Source organism: Takifugu rubripes, chromosome 10, assembly GCF_901000725.2.
Source record: "Takifugu rubripes chromosome 10, fTakRub1.2, whole genome shotgun sequence".
Classification (NCBI taxonomy): Eukaryota; Metazoa; Chordata; class Actinopteri; order Tetraodontiformes; family Tetraodontidae; genus Takifugu; species Takifugu rubripes.
In genome coordinates, this window is record NC_042294.1 from 2,798,083 (window position 1) to 2,822,714 (window position 24,632).

A 24,632-nucleotide genomic window follows, 5' to 3' on the forward strand; every position below is an offset into this window, starting at 1 on the left:
ATCGTCTGTTCCTCACCAGGCGACAGAATCTCAGTAAAAGAATATTTACAAAGATGAAAAGTAGCTTTGATCCATTTTTTGATGAAAAATTGCTTTATTAAATGTTTTCACTACAGCAGAATATGACTTGAGAATGTTCCATCACGTCTTGGCTTGAAAATGTCAAGGGACACTAATTATTTTAGGTAATAAGTAATTATTATTGTATTGTTATTGACATTAATATTTCATTTTACTATATAAAGTTAATTATAGGGAAAATTATCTCATTTTCATAAAATGACCGCTGAATGTATTTCTGATGGGTTAAAATAATTAAATGGACCTGGCCACTTTTCCCGGCGACCAGTTCGTAATTATTATGCGACACCATGACGTCACTTTATGTGCGCTGTAAATTACGCCGTTGTCCAAATACTAACTTTAAATTGAGTGCAGTACGTAGTTCACTCAATCCATGTCTCCCATGTAGTGAGTAGTGAACAGGGAACGAGGGTGTGGAGTCGGAAACAGCCGTTGTGCCTTTAAAGATGAGCCACAGGTGAGATGGATCTCCATGATGAGATGGGAGGGAACGAGGTGGGGAGAACCTGGGAAGAGTGAGGGCCAGAACAATATATATTCTCCTTTGGAACAGTGCAAACCTGAGAGGTTGGAATTGTGGTAATTACATATTACTATCATTTTTTAACCTGTAACTAAATTAAATATTTACAGATCATGCCTTTGATTAACCTTTCAGATTAATACTGGTTTCACTTATAACCTTATAAAAGTTTCCCTTCTTTATTTAGATTATGGAACTGCAGCTTATCAGAGATTAGCTGTGACTCTCTGGCCTCGGCGCTGAGGTCCAATCCCTCCCATCTCAGAGAACTGGACCTGAGTGGGAACAAGCTGCAGGATTCAGGAGTGAAGGTGCTCTGTGGTTTTCTCCACTTTCCAAACTGCCGACTGGAAACTCTGAGGTAAACACCATTCTCAAAAATGTCCATTATTCCATCCGAGGGTGCTCACACTTTCTGAGTGTGTGTGTTGTGCCCAGTTCCTTCAGGAGGGAGGGCCACACGGTGACCACTTATTCATGATAAATTGATTTAAGGACAATGAAAAAGCCGACAGATGGTAACCAAAATTAGACAAAACTAGGTGAGGGTGCCTGGTAGACACCAGCCAACGAGGAGGGAGATGGTGAGGGAGACAGGAAGTCATCTAAGACAGGTTGTGCCTTTAAAGATGAGCCACAGGTGAGATGGATCTCCATGATGAGATGGGAGGGAAAGAGGTCGGGAGAACCTGGGAAGAGTGAGGGCCAGAACAATATATATTCTCCTTTGGAACAGTGCAAACCTGAGAGGTTGGAACTGTGGTAATTACATATTACTATCATTTTTTAACCTGTAACTAAATTAAATATTTACAGATCATGCCTTTGATTAATCCTTTCAGATTAATACTGGTTTCACTTATAACCTTATAAAGTTTCCCTTCTTTATTTAGATTATGGCGCTGCAGTTTATCAGAGATCAGCTGTGACTCTCTGGCCTCAGCGCTGAGGTCCAATCCCTCCCATCTCAGAGAACTGGACCTGAGTCGGAACCATGTGCAGGGTTCAGGAGTGAAGCTGCTGTCTGATCTCGTAGAGAATCCACACTATGGGCTGGAGACATTGAGACAGTAGCTGGTTGAAGCCAGTCAACTCCCGCTCATCTGCTGCATCACTCACTGACCACTGGTGAAGAGCATCTGTGGAAACATCTGCCGTCTACTCCGTCCATAGATGAAAAATTCAGTTTTTAAAAAGCGCTGGTGGACTTTCAGGAGATCAGTCGATGGTCGACAAAGCAGAAGCAGCTTCGCCTTGAAGTTAAATTAGTTCCTGGTGTAACAGGGCCTTTGTGTCATAATATGTTATGGGGCGTTTAATTACACAAAATATGGTCCATACAGAATTTCCGGTGTCCTGCATTTCTTCTTCTGTGGTGTCCCCTATAAAAGTGATGGTGATCCTTCCGCCTCTCCCCTTTTGCAATATACTCTTGTGGGAGAGGTGGGTGTCTCATTTTCCATCACATTAATTTGGATTAGTTACGTTTGGTTCTCTGTTCATACATTTATGTATTCTAATTGATTATTTAATGTGTTTGTTTATTCATGATATAAATACAATAGAACATACCAGCACTTAAATATTAAGTTTAAACAGTTTCGACCGTTAGCTTACTTGCCATGACGAGTTTCGCTAATGTACGTCTTCCCGCCTTGTGTGTGTCTAGGAACGGAAGCGGGCTGTTAACTGTTTATTCGTATTTTTATTTGTTGCTGTCAGAATAAAAAGATAATCCTGGACACGAGAGTCTCATTAAAACACAACGCGGAGTTACACTTGGTGCCGTTCGACCCGTCCGGACTCTGGCTGCGCCCGCTGGGTACCGTCGCGGGATTCTCCGTGAGGCTGCGCCGCGGTGTCCTGGTCGCTGACTCGCAGGTGTCTCACGTACTGACAGCCGGTCCGTATGGAGTGAACTGTACTGTTTTTGATCGTCAGTGGGTCATTTTTTTTTTCTTTCTTTTTTTTTTCTAATTCTGACTACGTGTTTATTACACTGATTACACGTATGTTGTTCATGTTATCCATTTTGGGGCTTATTACAAAGTGATTGGGCGTGCCTTAGCATTTTCATTCGGTCATTTATTTTCACACTGTTCCTTTTGGTGATTTTAGCCCCCCATTTGTGTCTTGTATTATGTCTGAGCTACATAAGATGGGCCGTGGTGGCACTTTTGGTTTGGGGAGGGGTCAGTCATGTTTTACATTTGGAAGGGGGAGGCCAGTAGCCCCCTGTAACTTTGACTGTACTGTTGACCAGTTGAACATGAACCCACCCTTAGTCCCTGCTGCTAGCTCAACTCCTGTTGATGTCCAGTCTCCACCTACTCAGGTCATTACTACAGAGGCGCTTAGCGCTATGATTACAGGTTTAGCACAACAAATTGGTGAGAATATTACTGCTAACTTCCATGCTATGCACCAGCCTACACTCACCCAGTCACATCCCACACATAGCCAGCCTTCCAGCCATGTTGATACATCTCAGCTGAAGGTGGTTGTCCAGTCTGATACCAAAGCGCCTCCCTATTTCAAGGGTGACCCGACAGATGTGTTCTCTGTTCAAGAATGGGTGGACATGATGAGATGTTATCTGTCCCAGCAGAACTATGACACACCTAATGGAAAGTTTAACCTTTTACTGTCGAGACTAAGTGGCAAAGCTAGGGATGTGGTAAAAGTGTCACTACGCTGCCGCCATGACTTATGCGGTGATGAGTTAATTGATGCTGTGTTCAAAGTCCTGAAGCGCAATTTTGGTGAGCTGCCGTGTTCCAATCTGCCGATGAGGGACTTCTACAACACGGTGCCAAGAGTGGGTGAGGGTGCTATGGATTATTGGATTCGCCTAAACAAGGCCATTGATGCAGCTGATGAGTGCCTTCGCAGGTGAGGCAGGCAGGTGGAAGACCCCAGTGTGGAAGTTGTCATGATGTTCATTTCTCACTGTCCTGACCCCACCCTTGCCTTGTCATTCCAACTCAAGCCTCCTGAAGATTGGACAGTGGCTGAGGTGCAGAGTCGCTTAGACAGTCACGTTGGTCGGGTCAGAAGGGCGGTGGTTCATTCTCAACATGCCATGAGTGTAGCTGTCCCTAACCCGTATGCTGTTAGCCATACCTGGCAACCCCACCTTAGTGGTGCAGCTTCCTCAGTGACTGATGGTTCATGTCGCCCCATGCCTCCTCTCCAAATCATTGATGTCCCTGGCCAGCCTCAGCTGACAAGCACTCCATCTGGCCAACATCAACCACACACGTCTGCTCCATCAACACCGCCTGTCTCCAGTTCTCAGTCTACTGAACCTGCAGTTCAGCAGATGGCCGACATGTTTGGTAGAGCCCTGTCTCTGTGCACTGCATCTCTCACCACTGGCTGTGGATATCAGCAGCGTCCTGGCCGTCCACAGAGCCTTCAGCAGGCCGCATGCAAAGTCTGTGGATCTAGTGATCACACAACCCACGCACACTGTAGACTGTTTAAATTGTGTCTCAACTGTTTTGGCTCTGGACACATGAAACGTGACTGCACACAGACTGCTCAGCACGCACAGACGTCCGCCCCTGTTCCCTCCAGTGCTGGTTTAAACTAGTCAGCCCATGTGACGAGAGTGGTAACATGGGCAACGCAGACAACACCCTCACCAATGAACCTGATGTATGCTCTGTATACAAATTACGATAAGACTGTGATCTTAGTGGGGTCACAGGGGGTTGAAGAGGCTACTGAGCTGTTTTATACACCCGTCCTGATTGGTGACCAGGTCACACTGAGGAGGATGCTTGATTCAGGTAGCATGTCTTGCACATTAAGCGAGGAAGCGGAGTGGAGGCTAATGTGGTATGGGGGAAGTTACCACCTTCTGCTCTTGTGTCACCAGGGAGCACTGTCGTTGTTGAGCCATCATCTTCTCGTTCCTCCCCAAAAAACATCATGGTAGGCCGGGTTATAACACCTATGTGGGGTGACCGCTGGATCCCTTTGAAGGTTCTCAATCCCACCAATGAGGCTGTGACACTGCGCTCTAATACCAAAATTGCTGATGTATTCCCATGTGTTGCAGAGGATTTGGCTTTTTCACAGGGCCTGTGCCAGACCCAGCCGGGACTGTCAGAGGGTCCCCCTGCCCTGCCACGGCAGGTACAGGATCCGATGAGACTGCTGAAGGACTGTGGTTTAGGTGACGTTGACATTGACAGTTGTGAGGTTTCCAGTGAATGGAGGAGAAAACTGGCTGAGCTTGTGTTGTCCTATCAGGATGTGTTTTCTAGGGACAAGCTGGACTGTGGTGAGGTAAAGGATTTTGTCCACCGTATCCACCTCTCTGACGACCGCCCGTTTCGGCTGCCCTGTCGCAGGGTGCCACCAGCACACTACCAACAGTTACCTGAAGTGCTTTCAGACATGGAGATGAAAGGCATTATCAGTAAGTCCACCAGTGAATACGCCTCACCCTTAGTGATGGTCTGGAAGACGTCTGGTGACCTGTGAATATGTACTGACTTCCGCTGGCTCAATGCAAAGACTGTGAAGGATGCTCACCCTCTACCCCATCAAGTGGACTGTCTTGCTGCCCTTGGTGGCAACGCCCTGTTCAGTACCATGGACCTGACATCAGGATTTTATAACATTCCCCTCCATGAGTCTGACAGGCATTTCACAGCTTTTACCACCCCTTTGGGCCTTTATGAGTATAACCGCCTGCCCCAAGGTCTGTGTAACAGTCCAGCATCCTTTATGAGAATGATGCTCAGCATTTTCGGTGATCTGAACTTTTCCAGTTTTCTATGCTATCTGGACGACCTGCTGGTGTTTGCCCCCTTGGAGGAAGGGGCACTGGCAAGGTTGGAGCTGGTTTTCAGTTGTCTGCGGGCCAACAACTTGAAGCTTGCACAAAAGAAGTGCCACTTCCTGCAACGATCTGTAAGGTTCCTGGGTCATGTAGTGGATGCTGAAGGTGTTTCTGTTGACCAAGAAAAGATAAAGGTCATTACCAACTTCCAGAGAGAAGACCTAATGGATCCTGATGGCTGCACGCCATCTCAGCAGAAGGTGAGATCCTTCCTTGGTATGGCTTTGTTTTACCAACACTTCATCCCTGCTTGTTCTTGTATTGCAAAGCCGCTTTATGCACTTACAGCAGGCCAGAAGAGAAAGATTAAGGGCCAGAATCGTGGGAAAGCAGGGACTTACCGCAAATTAACACCCCAAGATTGGACACCTACCTGTGAGAAGGCATTTGAGGCGCTCAAGGCTGCACTCCTGGGCTGTGTGGTGCTGGCTCACCCAGATTTTAGCCAACCAATTATCCTCTCCACGGATGCATCTATGGATGGGTTGGGTGCAGTTTTATCCCAAGTTCCGGCCGGTGAGGAGAGAGCGAGACCAGTGGCCTTCGCAAGCAAATCTCTCAGCCGCAGCCAAGCCAAGTACCCTGCCCATAGGCTTGAATTCTTAGCGCTAAAGTGGGCTGTGTGTGATAAGTTCAGTCATTGGCTGAAAGGTCATAAGTTTACTGTCTGGACTGATAACAATCCTCTCACATACATCCCGACTAAGCCAAAGCTGGATGCCTGTGAGCAGCGCTGGGTTTCCAAGCTTGCACCATACTGCTTCGAGATCAAGTATGTTCCTGGCAAGCTGAATGTTGTTGCAGATGCCTTAAGCAGGAGTCCGTTTGTGAAGCCACTGGTCCAATGTCTCCTGTCAGAACCTTACCCTGAGCTGTTGGAGCGGGCATGTGGCATGAAGGATGATGCTGTGCAGGATGTTTTCCGGTTGACATGTCAGCCCCAGTTGTTGGATGGTCCCCCCCCTCTCCACTGCTGCCAATGTGTCTATGTCAGAAGAGGATGTCTCCTCAGTCCTGTCCTCTATCAGTGACTGGGACTCAGCTCCCCAACTGCGTGCAGCATCTCTGGTTGACCACCTCCCAGACATGGCCATTCCAAGCTTAGATGCTTTCACCGCTCTGTCTGCTGCTGACCTCCTGTCCCACCAAACACAGGACCCTGCTGTCTCTAGGGTGCTGTGTTTTGTTGAGCGGAAGCACCGGCCATCTAGGCGTGAGCGTTGCCATGAGAGTCGGGAGACCCTGCACCTTTTGAGGCACTGGGACAAACTAATTCTTCTGGATGGCATCCTCTATCGGGTCTCAAAGGACCCTCTGAGTAAACGCAAGAGGTTCCAGTTTGTTGTCCCCAGGTCTCTGAAGTCTGTGGTGTTGTCTGGTGTTCATGACAATGCAGGTCATCAGGGTCAGCCACGCACCCTCTCATTGGCTCGACAGCACTTCTTCTGGCACGATATGGAGAAGGATGTACGCAGTCACGTCAAGAACTGTCACAGATGTGTCCTCAGTAAAACCGCGGAACCAGCCGTTAGAGCCCCTTTGGAGAGCATCAAGACCACTGCGCCATTGGAGCTTGTATGCATAGACTTTTGGTCAGCTGAGAACAACAACAACAAATCTGTGGATGTCCTTGTGATCACTGATCATTTTACCAAGCTGGCCCATGCTTTCCAGTGTCAGGACCAGACTGCGAAGAGAGTGGCTAAGAAACTCTGGGATGGATTCTTCTGCGTTTATGGATTTCCCCAGCGCATCCACACTGACCAGGGAGCAAGTTTTGAGAGTGAGCTGCTGGCTGAACTTTTGATGCTGAGTGGTGTCAGCAAGTCCCACACCTCCCCTTATCACCCGATGGGTAATGGGGCCGCAGAGAGGTTTAACCGCACTCTGGGGAACATGTTGAGATCTTTACCCCCACGATCAAAACAGAAATGGCCGCAGATGATTCAATCACTGACATTTGCATATAACTGTACTGTCCATGAAACCACAGGGTTTGCGCCTTTCTATTTAATGTTTGGGAGGGTCCCCAGGCTGCCAGTTGACCTCATGTTCAAGAGTGTTCTCCAGGACGACACTGTTTGTGATTATGCCACTTACGTCAAGTCTCTGGTGGATGACCTGAGCTCGGCCATGCTTCAAGCTCAGCGTAGTAGCACCAAGGAGCGGAAACATCAGTCAGATCAGTATAACAAGAGAGCAAAAGGCCTGCCTCTGTGTGTTGGGGATCAGGTACTTGTAGCGAATAAAGGTGCCAGGGGAAAACGGAAGCTTGCTGACAAATGGGAGCCGGTTGTCTACACAGTGGTGGCTTCAAAACCTGCCCTGCACATCTACCGAATCAGAGATACGGATGGGAATGAGCGTGTGGTACACCGCAACCTCCTCCTCGAGGTGAACTTCTTGCCACTGGATGTGGCTTTGGATGGTGCGGCTGAACCTGTGGACTCTGGTTGGTGTTGCTTCTGGGCCTGATCTGCATGTAGCTAATGCGTCAGTTGCTGACATGGATGCTGCATCAATTTGCCCCTCTTTGGCTGGGTCCGCCACTTCTTCCAGTAGCTCTGATTGCACATCAGCGTGGGTCCAGCAACTACCCCCGCCTGTGTTGGAATGTGATGCAGGAGGTGGATTTCCTGATGTCATTGTCCCCCAGCATTCCCCCACTGAGCCCACTGTCCTCTCCCCTGCTGTCCCTGTAGAGTCACTTAGCGATAACCAACGTACTACACGATTTGCAGTTTCGACCGTTAGCTTACTTGCCATGACGAGTTTCGCTAATGTATGTCTTCCTGCCTTGTGTGTGTCTAGGAACAGAAGTGGGCTGTTAACTGTTTATTTGTATTTTTATTTGTTGCTGTCAGAATAAAAAGATAATCCTGGACACGAGAGTCTCATTAAAACACAACGCGGAGTTCCACCAGTTACACTGGTATCACACAATGCATCTTTATAAAGTTCTAAATGGCTCTTCGGCCACTCTTATAAGCATGAAAACATTCTCTTAATTGTCTCTTCAAATGTCTGTATTATACGTTACTATTTTACATAATACCTTCAGAATCTTTAGGGTTTAGTATTTACTGTATCTGTGACATGGAGCATTGGAATATTTCAGCTGCAGCCAGCAAAAACCCATCAGAATGACGGCTATCGGTGGGAACCGCAGGTCATTTGACTTTAGTCAATCTGTTAAATGTTATATGATTTATTCCAATCTAATATAAACAAATAATAAATGTGGGAAATAGTAAATAAAAAGAAGCAAAATGACCAAATAAAACTCCCATGAATACTGTAAATTTAAAGATGTCAAGAATGGAATATCAGCTTAAATAGAATCAAACATAAAGTGAAAAGGCCTCCTTTAGGTTTACTGCAAAAATAAACACAAAATCAAGAGCGACACACGCCAAAAACGTCTCATTCTCTCTTCTGTCTCCACTCATTCTTTTATATTCTCTTAAGATAATGGGGACGGGGTTGTGTGATAACAAAACAACCTAATTGGGGACTATATTTTTGTTGCAAGAACTTTGGCTCTTCAGAAATTTCTATGTTGGCTTCCACAGATTGTGCATCCACTAAAAACTCAGTGTTTTTGAGGAACTACCAGGAGTGGCTGGAGTGGAGGCCAATGACGCTATAGCTACATTTAGGTACATATAGATCACTGTTATCCTCAACCCAAAAGACCACCAGTTGGCGCAGTAATACTAAAGATAGGAGGTTGTTGTTGCGCAGACGCGGAGTGATATCACGCACAAACGTGCCCTATGTTCTATATACCGTATGTTCGCGACCAAAGGGCGCACCGTATTAAAAGGTGCAGCCTCAGTTACGGGTGCTATTTCTGTATTTAACACATACATCAGGTGCACTGGATTATAGGGCGCGGGCATGGTAAAACATACCAGTACGATAGCTTAAAACATGCATGCTAGCGTGTATTTAGCAATGTATGTAGCAATTTTGTCGAAAAGTCAAAAAGCATTTACAGATTTTGTCTGTGTTGATTCTCAATCATCCAGGCCATAGTTATCCAGGGTAGTTTTCTGTGTCAACTGGACGGTTTTTTATTCTCTTTTGAAGACGTTTCGCCTACTGTCCAGAAGGCTTCTTCAGTTCTGAAGGCCACCGCAGTATCAGGGGCCCCGTCCAGGTTGAAGAAAATTTAAGACTTAAGTGCGCCATGTGGTCGCGAAATTACGGTACCTCCGCTAAAAGCCAATCAGATTGCGTAAATTCCCAATTATTCTGATTAGAGCAACTCTCTCCAAAGTAGAACGTTCATGAGTATGAAATTTAAAATGTCAATATTTACTTAAAATTGCAGCACAGACCAGTTCTTTGCTCTGACTGGGCCGTTAGTACTGACGGCACAACTGTCCAGTCAGCTGTTGAGTGTCGGGTACTGAATTCGCTCTTGACCAGGTAGGACATAATTAACAGTGACGTGGGGAGGGGAGGCACTAAGAAGGAAAAAAGAAAGTGTACAAAAATAAAGATTAATATTGTCCACTGATATGTGTTAAAATGCATTTGGAGTCTGACTACACATTTCTGCCATTTTATTAAGTCAAAATTGTTTTCCCGATCAAATCCAGGGCAGAAACCCCGGGTGAGGCAGGGGCGAATTGTGCCTCACGTCTGACTGCACGATCCAATACAAACTGGGTTGCATGACGTGTGCCATATTGCTAATATGAACTTTACAGAAATGGTGGTTATACACCATGACTTTCTGCAGTCTGTGTAATCTCTTTTATGCACGTGTGAGAGAACTATTCCTGCTGACCGCCCAATAAAGTGCAGAGGAAAGTCAGCAGGTGAAGCAGGCAGTTGTCGTCGAAATCCTCAGAAGTGTACTCAGACAGGCGCACGAACAAAGTTCACCACAAGTTGAGACCAGACTTGGAAGACTTTTCCCCTGGCCAGGGGGGAGTGGCGCTCCGATCAGACACGAACTCTGCCGCGTTGTCCCGGAGACTCTCCTCCTCCTCCCCAGCGTTGTCTCTTTTATTAAAACAGGCATGATTACACAGCAGGAGGCGTATCTTCGTTACACAGACTGCATCAGCTACATTTCTCACACAGGCAGGGGAACGTTCATGCTCGCCGAGTCACATTGCTCATGTTTTGACCATATTGGAGCGGTTCTCAGCCTACGCACAGGTGCACAGGCCTGAGGGCCCTAACCTAAGCAGATACCACACATTATTGTTTGGTCCTCCTTACTAACACGCTCACATACAGATCCGTTCCCACACCCCACTTTCCCACATTTTAATCCTTCTCATATTACCTACGAAACTACTCTACTTTTATTAAAATAGCAAAAACATAAAATGCAATTCGCAATATTTCACAACACAGTACTCGGCCTCACCTCAAGGGGGCGCACGTAGGCTGGCAGGTGCTTTCTCGCTGGTGCTTTAATAGGCAAACTTTATTAAAATTTATTGAAGCATCAGAATTTCAAGTTTGCAAAATAACAGAAATTTTTGCTGTTGGTCAAAATTAAATTTGTGCTGCACATATCTCTGCATTTTAATTTGTTTACAGTATAAATGAATTTCTTAAAACACAAGATGGAGCACTATCCATAGCTATAAAAGAAAGTTCTTTATAGGACAAATATGGTCCTGTGTATATGTTTGTGTTGGTTTGTGAGTGTAATTGAAAGAGGAATGCTGATGGGATATGAAGCATTATCAGGAGTTGTATGCTGTTGGAAAAATGGTGAAATAAGATGCTTTTTTCAGTTCTTAAATCGTAAATCTGACTCTTGAGGAGTCAGAGCCTCACCAGCCATGAACCTCACCGCACGTCACTGGAGCAGATGATCAACTCAGCAACATGATCCGACACACCAACACGATGTCTGGAGGCTTCAGGTCAAAGGGACACCAGGAGACGACTGTTGCTTCTCCACTGAAAAATGATGTTTAAAGGCTTAAAACGGCGCCATCAGACAATCACAGTCCATGAAAACTGACCTCAACCATCAAAAGGACCTGGAGAATCAGCACACAGGTCCAGCTTCAGAAGGTTTGAGGCTTTCCATCATGTCGTACCGGGAAGCCAGATCCTGATACCTGAGGGAGGTCTCCAGAAGTTCTACTGAGGAATGAAAGAGTGGACGGGTCAGTTTTAGTCTCTTTATCAGCAGCTGGTTTATTGGGGAAGCTGCTGATGATAAAGGCTGATCAGTTACGTTAGCTAAAGAAGGTCTGTAACTTCAGATCACATTCAGGATTAACACTGTAAAAACATGAGAGTTTGTGGGAAAAGGATCCTTTTGATGTGTTTCAATGACCAATATTGTTTGTGTATTTGGTGTCATTTTACAAATGTTCAGTTACGTTCTGTGAACGCTGGTGCTGAAGTCATTATTTTTCTCTCAATGAAAATATTTAATACGTAGAAAATACAGACAATGATGCACCTAGAGATCAAAATAATCATAAAGGAGAAAAATACCTTAGATAATAGAAAAATATATTTAAACAATAATGATGTATATAATGAATAAAAAAAATAAAGTAAATCAGGCCCTTCATCTTATTATGCGGTTACTGGAAATGTCTCTAAAGTGTAGAAGTGTCAACAAGTTGAAAGCAGCCATATAAAAATTCAGTTCTTCCATGAAGATATTAAAGTCCTATTATAGTAGTGTGTAAAGTTCATATGCTACATATGAAGTACAGAACAAACAAAAAAATCCTTAATCCGCCCCTCTCAAAGACAGAACGGAATAATGGAGAAAAGATTAGTTCAGAGAAAAATTGATTCAGAACGCAGGGCATTTAACCTGCAGTGGACAAACAATAATTTTTTGTTCAATGCAAAGAAAAGGCTGCCTGACTCATCTGTCAAGAGGAGGTGGCGGTATTCAAACAATACAATCTGCGGTGACACTATGAACCCCGTCACAAAGACAAGTACGATAGCTTGCAAGGCCAAATGCGAACAGACAAACTCTCAAAGCTAACAAGTGGACCGTTAGCTCAGCAGAATACATTTGGACGCCAAGCTCAGCTGAACCAGGCATCTGTTGGGGCCAGCTTTCAGGCTGCTCCACTGATAGCAAGCAGCCGTAAACCTTTCACTGATGGAGAGTTTGTCAAGAAATGCATAAACGCTGTGGCGGAGGTGGTGTGTCCCGAGAAGAAAGATGTCTTTAATGCCGTGAGTGTATCAGCGAGTACAATCACCAGACACATTGACGAAATCGGGGGTAATGTAAACGCCCAGCTGCAGCAGAAGACGAAAGAATTTGAATTTTTTTTTTTGTGACGAACCCAGAGAGGGTTATTTGGTTATTATTTATTTCATTAATAGTGTTATTATTTATTTCCTGACTTTTGTTCTGTGAAGAATCCAGAAAGGGTTATTTGATTGTGCTTTCTTGAAAACAATACATTTTTACATTTAGGCACTCCTGCAATCCTCAGACTGTTTCTGTTACACACTGACACTGGCCCCTGATCAGAGAAGGGAAAAGTTATGTGGCCCTCACAGGAAAAAGTCTGGGGACCCCTGGACTAAATGATACCAGTTTGTCCTGTCAGTGGAAATTCACTGTTGAATGAGAGTCAGTTGGTGGAAATTATGTGTATACAGTTTAAATACACTTAAATGACATTGATGATAATAACATTTTGTAAAAAGAAAATTATATATATAATTTTCCCCCACCACTTCAGGAGGGCGGTGCCCCAGCGCCCCCTATGGGCCACCCGCCTCTGCAGCTCAAACTACGGGGCAGCAGAGCTTCATTTGGTCAAAGGTCAGTGAAATAAAGAATCTACAGTTCTGCACGAAGCCACATGGCAGCGCCAGAGAAGAGAAACCACAATCCGTCAGGATCAAAATGGGAAATGGCAACAAAAAGTTGGAAAAAATGACCATAAATCTGTAGAATTGATCAATTCTGGGAGACAGACATTCAAAATCAGATAGTAATTGGCTAAATGGTAGTGAATAAAACAGCTAAGGTCCCAAGATTAACGTGAATATGAACTCTTTCAACTTTGAATCCAACAGACTCGACGGAAGGAAGCAGCCCGCTGGCTGTGAGCAGCACCAACAGACCCTCAGGAGTCCAGAACACCTCAGAATTAACCTGAACATGATAAAAACCACCCAGAAAGCCTGAGGACCAACCACCAAACTAACATGAAAAAACAGACACAGATGGCTTTGATGGTTTTGGTCTTTTTTCCCCTCTGTTGAAGAAATAAAGGTGCTGTTTTATTACAGTTGCCAAGTGGGAATCGGAGAAGTTTCTGTGGGAAACGTTTAGCAAGTTTTCAGAAACTGAACATTTGCTGTATTAGCACTGTTTAATCATTATTTTGCTATTAAAAGGACTAATCATCGTCTCTGTCACCTCTTTACCTCTGAAATGAGAGAAATCTTGTTTTGCTCTCTTTTATATTTTTGTTTACTCTGCAAATGCTATCATGGTAATTTTATGAACAATAACCACAAATTAAAAAATCCTCATCAATGCTTAATCAAAGCTTCCTTTGTAGTATTAGAAAAACATGTTGTTGTTTTTTTACATACATTCAAAGGAAAACTTAACACAACTGTCAGGGTTGTTTTCTGGTGTCTAACTTCCAGAACCACTGTTTACGAGTTGCTGCAAAACAGGGACAAAGTCTAATGTACAAACTACAGGCGTGAGTTACACTGTTATCACACACACACACACACCAATCAGACTAGTTGGACTCTGCTGCCACTGAAACATTCCCGTACTGGATTTTAATGGAAATCATGTCAACGTATCAGCGTCCTCTGTTGCTGGTGGGCCTAATTTTCCTGTGGACTTTGAGGGGGGGAGGTGAGTGACCCTTGTTGAATCAGTGTTTGAACAAAGATGAAATTCATTTTTAGCTCCTTGTTGAAATCTAAAGATAGAATCTCTCATTATTATGAAGATTTGCTCCAGTTTCTTTGATCAGTGTCAATGTTAAACTTTTTAGAAAATAAAGTGGGCTCATTCAGTGGGATCTAACTTTTGCTGAAATGAGTAAATAAGCTCTAGATCAGCGGTGGAACATCAGTAATGTCAGCAGGCGTTGAAGCTCCTGAAGCTCACACACAGCACTGCAGGCGCCTTCACACCCAGATCCCCACAATATTCACCTGAGCTGAACCGAGTTTTAAAAGAAATACACTTTTAGGCTAAAAAGGACTAAAATGTAGCAGCAAATGAAACAGAAACCTGAACAGCTCAACTCTGGAATCTTGTGGAACCTGCCTGCCTAAAAGTAACCTCATGAAGTAGATGTAAAGCAGCAAAAGGAAAATAATGAACCCAAAACCACCACAAAAGTTTATAAAAAGCATCTTCATGTCATCAGTCAGCTGATTTAATGAAGAATCATCATTAAGGTTTGAGTGTTGACCTGAATTTCTTTGAATTTCAACTGAAAATCAAACTGACCCGGTTGGAATTGGAGTTAAAGTTGGAGTCCCAGTTGCTGTATTTGCAGTAATTTGCTACAGCAAAAAAATAAGTTGTCAAAAAGCCGTCATTTAAATCAGACAAGAGCCGAAGATCAACCATAACAGATGGAATTAAGGTAACTATTTGTTCATTTATAATCCACTTCCTTGTCTTACATTTCATTACCCAATTAATCCTTCACCCTCTGCAGACATTTTAATAAAAATTGTAGTTTGAGATATTAAAATTCACAGAGAAACTGATGTGAAATAAAAAAAGCTTCATATTCATTTAAAGAGAGAAACCCTGATCGGTTCTTTATGCTGTCATAGTTTTGTGTCTTCATTTTTCAGCTGATTTTTAAAAACTGTTTTCTTTTAAATTTGCCACAATTAAGAGGTGTGTGCAGCCCCCAAAAGGTCAGTACAGTACTGTCAATATCCTATAGGGACACTTTGAACCAGAGGGGATCCTATAGATCAAAAAGTTGACACAGTTTGATTCCGCACCCAAAAACGAACATCTGTCAGACGAAGTCCAGTTGTTTCCCAGTATTTCAGTTAAAACGTGGACCAAATTGTTCTGAAGAGAGGCGCTTGTGCTGAATATGACGCGATCAAAACACAAACACGTGACGTGTGGAGGAAGAAGAAGCGAAAGTGAAAGTTCTCAACTTCGGGCTCCATCTTGAGTGACCGAGCCCTGATGGAAAACCTCTAATATTCAGGTAGCATTTGGTTCTTTCACTGCTGTCGTCTCGAATCAATGTTCCGCTGCGAGATGCGGCTTAATAACCTGCGTGTTCGCAATGAGCGTGCGCGTGTTTCGGACGCACATTGCGGCTGGTCGACGGGAATGTTGTGACGGATGATCAAACTTTGTACCGTGTTTCCTCTAACTGCGTTTTCCGCTAACCCTGAGCCAACATTTTAGGGGTTGAGGAAGCACATTTTAATACTCACAATAAGTCGACAATATTATTTGCAGTTAGTGGAAAAATCCACCGAAAGAGGGACACAAACGCGACAGTTTTAGCCTCCTCTCTTTGTCCCTCCACCAGGGGACAATCAATCATTTATTTAAAAAGGAGAGTATGTAAAGAGGGAGAGATCAAGGCATTCCATTTTATTGTTTTAACAACTGGTTCTTTGTGGAATATGAATTTGTTATTATGGATTTATGAAATTTGTTCTGTTTTGAATAAAGCAGTCAAGAAAACGAAATGAAACCTAAACCCATAGTGTTTTCATATTTTTGGTCCTGTACATGTGGTCAGATAAGATTAGTCTGAGCAGAATTGGGTGGTTTTTGCCCTTTGCTGTGTGTCATCTATTCTATTCAGCATGTTGGGTTGCTTGACTTCTGTTGGGTTGTGGCAACTTGATCATCACTTCTGAGATATTGACACACCTTTTTCCTGAGGCTGGCTCCAATGCTGCCAGCACACCTGGCCATGGATATGGTGGGACTTCTGTGATGAGTGGGGTAAGAGGTGGTGGACAAGCTCTGCTCCAAAACAAGCTTGCTAGATATGTTTGGGATCTCCTCCGCCACAACCACCAGCTGCAACTAGTAGCTGTGCACGCCATGCAGAGTTTTGACCTCTAGGTCAGGCTACAAATGTTTTTTCCAGCACCATCATGTGTTCATGAGAAACATGATGCACCTGATCAAAAAAGCTGCTTGTAATCTGACAGACGAGCCATGATGAGATGTCAAGGTGCGTTGTTGAAAATGAAGATCCTCTTCTTGGAATCCTGTCTGAGATGACAGAAGATGATGCTGCATTTGACCCACTTTGATGATGTGATGACTTATTTCTGTTTAGTTTTGAATGCATTCTCATCTTATTTGTTGAATTTAATGTTGAGAACTGACATCTTGAAAGAATTTAGGTTTTCTTGTAAACCATAACCAGATAAAAAATGATTTAATCTGTATTTGTGTGCGTCCGTCTAATGCCACCGCACCTTTTGAAACACCCAGGAGAAACATTTTTTCCACAACTATTTTATATTTAACATGGTGTAAACTTTTAAGATGTCCCTAAACTTTTTTCCAATATATATGTGGCCTGTATGATGTACAGGGTTACATCATATAATAGATTTTGATGTGAATGAGCCGACAATACGTCATTGGACAGACCTCTGCTTGTCTTCATGCTGAGAATCATGTTCTTTAATCTTCTTTTCTGTGTCAGCAGACTGTTCCTGCTTAACCGTTTAGACTCACTTTTAAAAATGAGCGAATGTGTGATGGAAGAGGAAGAGAGAGCAGAGTCCACAGTGTCCAGCTGTGTGTCCAAGAAGAGTGACATGTCCAAAGAGCCCCCTGAAAACTTCGGTATTGGACCTCAAGGCTCACCTTTAAAGTAAGGTTTTCTGAACCACATAACTCTGCCTTAGAACATTTCACAACCATACAAAACATCATTTTGTGGGTATTAGCCTCCACTATCGTGAAAAATGAAATTCATCAGCTCTTTAAAATGAAACGGTGCACAGTCCTTTCACCATGTTGGCCTGTGGAAAACCAGTGTTGTTGGGCCGATGGACCAGCGTCCCCGTCGTTGCCGGACCACCGTTGGCCACCAGTTGGGTTTTTGGGATCAAAGTCGGGGCGTTTCCTGTATCCGGTTCTCCTCACGGATCCATGACTACAACATGTTGCTGCAAGTGCAGAGACGTTTGCTCTGGAAAGAACTTTAGAGCACATTCAGTGCTGCAGGATGAGGGTCTGGAAAAGGTGCCAGTTCTTTTCTCACTGCAGGGAACAGTTAAAAAAAGCAGCTTAAACTCTGAAAACATGAAAATTATACAGATACATCATTGATTTATTGATTCAGTTGTTATCCAGAATGTATTAGAAATGTTCCTGTTTGATAAAAATGCAGTGAATTGGGATTATTTAACTACAACCTCTACAGATTATTTACCTTCATCACAGTCTCATCACTATTTCTGATGTTTCCTCAGGATGGACGAGGACAGAGCAGAGTCCACAGTGCCCAGCTGTGTGTCCCTGAAGAGTGACCGGTCCAAAGATGTAATAATAACCTTCAGAAGTTCAGACAACATGTAAGAAAACTAAAGCGTGATGATGTGTTTGTGTGCCAGCTGTTAGTCACATTAACAGCAGCAGGTTGTGAGTTTATTATTGGAGATGTTTAACACTTAAACCTCAGACAGTCATATAGTTACAGACTTAATGTGAATATTGTTGATTAGAAACAAGAATCATATTTAAACTGAAAGATGAATTCAGACATAAATGCTGGAACAATATTGAGTCTTGATCAGGTTCTTTCATCCTATAAATCAAAGGACTAATAGAGATGTGTTTCATAGTGAGAGGGGGGAGCACATCCTATCAAACTGGGACCAGTCAGCTCCACCAGGAGAGTCCTCTTGTTCACTATCTGGAAGCAGATCTGGAGATGCTGAAATGAAGCCCAAACAAAGTAAAATTGTTCAATATAAAGTTGAACTTGTGATGTCATGAATTTGTAGTTGTGTTGATGATTTATTATAGATGGAAATCATTGGTTTACTTATTTTCAGGAAGTGATCTGCAGGAGGTGATAGAAGGTCATAAGATCAGTCTGAAGAGAAGATGTGAACATGTGACTGAAGGAACTCATGAAGCAGGAAGTGGAACCCTGCTGAACAAGATCTACACTGAGCTCTACATCACTGAGGGACAAAGTGAGGAGGTGGACACACAACATGAGGTGAGACAGCTTGAGAGAACCTCCAAGAAGAACATCCAGGACACTCCAATCAAGTGCCAGGACATCTTCAAAGTCTTATCTGAGCAACAGAGACACATCAGAGTGGTTCTGACCAACGGTGTCGCCGGCGTTGGAAAAACCTTCTCAGTGCAGAAGTTCAGTCTGGACTGGGCAGAAGGTTTGGAGAACCAAGACATCAGTCTGGTGCTTCCACTCTCATGCAGGGAGCTGAACTTGATCAGAGATGAGCAGCACAGTCTTCTCTCACTGCTTCATGTTTTCCATCCAACATTACAGAAGATCAGAGCAGAAGATCTGACTGTCTGGAAACTTCTGTTCATCTTTGATGGCCTGGATGAAAGCAGATTTTCACTGCATTTCAACAAGCATCAGGTCATCTCTGATGTCACACAAGTATCGTCAGTTGACGTGCTCCTGGTGAACCTCATCCAGGGGAACCTGCTTCCCTCAGCTCTCATCTGGATCACCTCCAGACCTGCAGCAGCCTATCAGATTCCTCCCTCGTGTGTTGACAGGATCACAGAAGTACGAGGCTTCACTGACTCCCAGAAGGAGGAGTACTTCAGGAGGAGGTTCACTGATGAAGATCTGTCCAAGAGAATCATCTCACACATCAAGGCCTCCAGGAGCCTCCACATCATGTGTCTGATCCCAGTTTTCTGCTGGATCACTGCTATAGTTCTGGAGGACATGATGACCAGAGACCAGAGAGGAGAGCTGCCCAAAACCCTGACTGACCTCTACTCACACTTCCTGAGGGTTCAGATAAAGAGGAAGAAGCAGAAGTATGGAGGAAAGCAGAGACCAGAGGAACTGACTGAGGCTGACAAAGAACTCCTTCTGAAGTTGGGTCTGCTGGCGTTTGAACATCTGGAGAAAGGAAACATCATGTTCTACTCAGAAGACCTGGAGCAATGTGGACTGGACGTCTCCGAGGTGTCGGTGTACTCAGGAGTTTGTACAGAGATCTTCAAAAGAGAGAGTGTGATCTTCCAGAAATCAGTCTACTGCTTTGTTCATCTGAGCATTCAGGAGTTTCTGGCTGCCGTCTACATGTTTCACTGTTACACCATCAAGAATAAAGGGATTATGGATTCTTTCCTAAAATATTTGAAACCAAACCCTTTTTCCTGGTTTGTTGGGTTGTTAAATAACGATCCAGTCACATCTCTTGATGACTTCCTCATGAGAGCACTAATGAAATCTCTCAAAAGTGAAAATGGCCACCTGGACTTGTTTGTTCGCTTCCTTCATGGTCTCTCTCTGGAGTCCAATCAGAGGATCTTGGGTGGACTGTTGGATCAGATGGAGAACCACCCAGAAACCATCCAGAAGGTCCTCAACAACCTGAAGGAGGTGAACAGTGATGAAATCTCCCCAGACAGAAGCATCAACATCTTCCACTGTCTGATGGAGATGAAGGATCAGTCAGTCCATCAGGATATTGCATCATTCCTGAAGTCGGGGAAGAAATCATGGAGGAGACTGTCAGAGATCCACTGTTCAGCTCTGGCCTACCTGCTGCAGATGTCAGAGGAGGTTCTGGATGAGCTGAACCTGCAGCAGTACAACACCTCAGATGAGGGACGACGTCGCCTGATTCCAGCTGTGAGGAACTGCAGGAAGGCCGTGTAAGTAAAGATTTTTGGGGCCGGACATCAGCGTTTAAATCAAGCGAGTGGATCATGTCAGGTAGCAATACCCCCTCCAGTGGTCATTCCTTCAATTCTTTATTTCCATTGCAGCGTCCATAAATTAAAAAAAACAAACAATTCATTCAGAAATGTTCAACACTGGCTGGATATAAGTTCAAAGGTCAATCCAGACAAACCAACATAAGGCAGGAATAATAGGAGCCACAAGTTAACTTACTATCATGAAATTACTGTCATGTAATTAAATAACTTTTGTTTGTTTGTATACATCGTATTCAAACAACAGAAAAACACATTTTAACTAATGACACGTGACTATTTTGCTTCATTTGTTCAACGTAAAAACAGCCGGCCTCGTTGGTTTAAATGGGCGGTTCCGTTTGGAGCCTTTATGTGACCCACAAAGTTGTTTGACCCTTTCCACACCCGTTAGGTGGCAACTTCATCACTAGCAACAAAAGGTGCAGTGAAAATGATTTGAAGGAAAACAGGCAGATATAACAGAAGCTGAGGGCAATCGATGCAACCAGAGACTCTGATGTCAACGATCGGATCGCTGAATTAAGACTTGACGCACGATCGTACAAATTGTATGAAATGCAAAATATCCAAAGAGCCGATAGACAGATAAAAAGATGCATGCTTCTTTAAACCATTTGCTATAATCATTTTAAATATTGAGTAATTATGAGCAGTTCTAAAATAAGACAAATGTTGAGAATAATTCAGTTGCATTTCAGATCTGATGGTCGTTCAAACTGTTGCTCTACGGTGTTGAATTTAGCTTTTCCAGGAAATGAGCTACATTTGTGTTGAGGTAGATTCTCAGATAAGTTGATTAGAAATCCCAAAGTTTGACTCACTATTTTTGTTTCATACACAACAGACTGTCTGGTAGTTTTCTTTCAAAGAGTCATTGGGAGGTTGTGGCCTCAGCAATGACGTCAAACCCTTCTCATCTACGGGAGCTGAGCTTAAGCGAGAACCAAAACCTGACAGATGCTGCAGTAAAGTTACTGTCTTCTGCAATGATGCATCCAAACTGCAGACTGGAGACGCTCAGGTCAGGAGGCCTCTGTTGGTCTTTTCTAAATTTCTTAACATTTTCTGCTTTTCTCTTCATTTTCATATTTAGAAATGTGTTTTTATTTGTCCCAATTATTGGTTTTCCAGGCTGTGGTACTGCACTTTATCAGAGATCAGCTGTGACTCTCTGGCCTCGGCGCTGAGGTCCAATCCCTCCCATCTGAGGGTTCTGGAGCTGACTGAGACCAGGCTGCAGGATCCAGCAGTTAAGCAGCTCTGTGGTTTTCTCCAGGATCCTCTCTGTAAGCTGGAGACTCTCAGGTCAGCTTTCTTTTATCTTTGACATAACAACTAAACAATGAAAGGCTTCAAGATAAACTCCATTGACTTTTGGAGAAGAGAAGTGTAGTATGAATTTAAATGAGCCATTGAAAGTCAATTTTATAGATACTTTTTAACTATGTTGATTCTGTAATATTCCAGTTTATCAGTGGGGGGCCAGAGCTCCCCTGACTCCAAGGGCCCTGATTAAATAATAAAATAAAATGAAATAATTATTTTGAGCAAGTGTAATATGACTTTTCCTCCAATAAGAGATCATTTCTTGCCATGATTCCTTAACCAGACTGAGTGGCTGCAGTTTATCAGAGATCAGCTGTGACTCTCTGGCCTCGGCGCTGAGGTCCAATCCCTCCCATCTGAGGGTTCTGGACTTGAATTACAACAAGCTGAAGGATCCAGTAGTGAATCTGTTCTGTGGTTTTCGGCAGGATCCTCTCTGTGAGCTGGAGACTCTCAGGTCAGTCACCTCCATTCAGTTCTGTAATTAAGATCATGTGAAAGTGCCGAATATAAAATTAAAATTTTTTGGTCAGGTTGTCACACTGCAGTTTATCAGAGATCAGCTGTGACTCTCTGGCCTCGGCGCTGAGGTCCAATCCCTCCCATCTGAGGGTTCTGGACCTTAGTCTTAACCAGCTGAATGATCCAGCAGTGAAGCTGCTCTGTGGTTTTCTGCAGGATCCTCTCTGTAAGCTGGAGACTCTCAGGTCAGTCAGAGATGATCCAGTACTTTCCCAGGTGTAACTAGTTAGACAATAAATGTTTACATGTTTGATCTTTGTTATAAATGTAGTGTTACAGTTCTCAGAAAAAAGACCACACAGGACAGATTTGCAGTATTAAATTGGTTGTGGAAATCTGTCCCATGTGAGGATGGTCATCAATGACTAGAAAGGAAGTATCAGTTGTAGATTTGTCTTGTTTTATTTTAGGCTGGCCACAAAACCGCCCAAACATTCAGACAAATCAAAAATGGTTCTACCTGTCTTTTAAAGATCAGAAGGAAAACTAGAAAACCCCAAAAGAAAGCTGCTGCAGTGTGCCATGCCCCTTCTCTACTGAGAAAAGCCATCCCAAAAAAGAGAAAAGCCCAAGTGTGAAGTGAGCACCCTGTTAAACCTTGGTACCGAAAGCCTGCAGTCATTCTCATCTTAGGTGGCTTCATTCCAGCCAGAAGCCCAAACCTGCCTCCCTCTTAAAGGGGCAGCAGGTCAGTCCAACCACAGAAACCTTCATGAAGATCTGAAGCTTTCAGCATCCACAATTGTTGCACCTCACTTCCATTGGAGTCCAAATCAGAAGTCAACAAGTTGATTCTACACCGATTCTACACAATGCAACCATTTTAAAAAGGTTTCCATCCATAAGTTTTCACAAATTTTTATATAAATCTGTTTGTTCATCGCCTCCTTCTTTTGTAATGATCATTAAAGAAAATGACCTTATTTGAGTTTTTCTCCTCACAAATATGACTTTCTATGAACGATGCAATAAATGCAGCTTGCAATCTAAGACAATATGGAAGTATGTGTATATAATAGTAGTGGAAGTAGCTCATAAAATAATACATTTGCTCTTCTAATCGAATCTTTCTATGTTATTAAAGAAAAACCTGCTCTTAGTCAACAAAATCAGGAGTGGGTCGCTTTGTTCCAACTCCTGACAAGAGTTGAGTGCTATTGAGAAATGTGGTTTCACAAACTTGGAAGGTATTTTGACCTACACACACTTTACATACGGTGTAGATCTTGTCCAACCGCCCTGAAAGAACCCAAAATACGAACATACGGCAGATAAGCCGGTGCAGGACGAGAGGTTTGTTGCTTGTAAGCTGTGTTTTGCTCTGGTACATGTTGATTTTTATTTGTCTTCTCTCAAAATAATTGTTATTTTAGACTAAGTGACTGCAGTTTATCCGAGACCAGCTGTGATTCTGTGGCCTCAGCGCTGAGGTCCAACCTCTCCCATCTGAGGGTTCTGGACCTGAGCCACAACAAGTTGCAGGATTCAGGAGTGAAGCGGCTCTGTTCTGGACTGGAGAGTCCAAACTGTAAACTGGAGAGGCTCAGGTCAGTCTTCATTTTTCTACCTATATACCAGCTGCTAAGATGGTGAAGTGAGGCTGTTCTCAACACTGCTGTGATGCACGACATTAAAAAAATTCCTTGGAATATCGTGAATTCAGGTCTGACCCAACTAAGAACTAACGTAGGTTTAGTACTGACGCAGATAACATGCAGACCTGCACCGTATAACCTTATCCTGCATTTTTTCAGATTGCTTTACTGCAGCTTATCAGAGACCTGCTGTGGCTCTCTGGCCTCGGCGCTGAGGTCCAATCCCTCTCATCTCAGAGAACTGGACCTCAGCCTCAACCAGCTGCAGGATTCAGGAGTGAAGCTGCTCTGTGGTTTTCTCCACTTTCCAAACTGCCGACTGGAAACTCTGAGGTAAACACCATTCTCAAAAATGTCCATTATTCCATCCGAGGGTCCTCACACTTTCTGAGTGTGTGTGTTGTGCCCAGTTCCTTCAGGGGGGAGGGCCACACGGGGACCACTTATTCATGATAAATTGATTTAAGGACAATGAAAAAGCCAACAGATCGTAACCAAAATTAGACAAAACTACGTGAGGGTGCTTGGTAGACACCAGCCAACGAGGAGGGAGATGGTGAGGGAGACAGGAAGTCATCTAAGACAGGTTGTGCCTTTAAAGATGAGCCACAGGTGAGATGGATCTCCATGATGAGATGGGAGGGAAAGAGGTGGGGAGAACCTGGGAAGAGTGAGGGCCATAACAATATATATTCTCCTTTGGAACAGTGCAAACCAGAGAGGTTGGAATTGTGGTAATTACATATTACTATCATTTTTTAACCTGTAACTAAATTAAATATTTACAGATCATGCCTTTGATTAAGGTTTCAG

At 43.7% G+C, this 24,632-nt stretch overlaps 1 protein-coding gene and 1 long non-coding RNA gene across 5 annotated transcripts; both read left to right on the forward strand.

Annotated features, from left to right (window-relative positions):
* Nucleotides 1-1,805: 1,805 nt before the first annotated feature.
* LOC115251244 (uncharacterized) lies at nucleotides 1,806-13,849 on the forward strand. 4 transcript variants are annotated; one of them, XR_003889812.1, is made up of 5 exons: nucleotides 1,806-4,401; nucleotides 4,491-4,790; nucleotides 4,868-5,036; nucleotides 13,172-13,254; nucleotides 13,512-13,849. XR_003889812.1 is itself a non-coding variant. In XM_029842822.1 (4 exons), the coding sequence occupies exons 1-4, from the start codon at nucleotides 4,257-4,259 to the stop codon at nucleotides 13,542-13,544; spliced, it is 807 nt and encodes a 268-aa protein (XP_029698682.1). In that variant the 5' UTR covers nucleotides 1,806-4,256; the 3' UTR covers nucleotides 13,545-13,849. The 4 variants fall into 4 exon arrangements, 3 of the variants coding, with proteins under 3 accessions (XP_029698682.1, XP_029698681.1, XP_029698680.1); XM_029842822.1 differs by having other exon boundaries at nucleotides 4,491-5,036; XM_029842821.1 differs by lacking the exon at nucleotides 13,512-13,849 and having other exon boundaries at nucleotides 1,806-3,499; nucleotides 3,597-4,401; nucleotides 4,491-5,036; nucleotides 13,172-13,397.
* A 1,771-nt stretch (nucleotides 13,850-15,620) lies between these two features.
* LOC115251254 (uncharacterized) lies at nucleotides 15,621-17,962 on the forward strand. The gene is made up of 3 exons (XR_003889822.1): nucleotides 15,621-15,652; nucleotides 17,132-17,299; nucleotides 17,904-17,962. It is a non-coding gene; the product is annotated as an uncharacterized lncRNA (long non-coding RNA).
* Nucleotides 17,963-24,632: the final 6,670 nt, after the last annotated feature.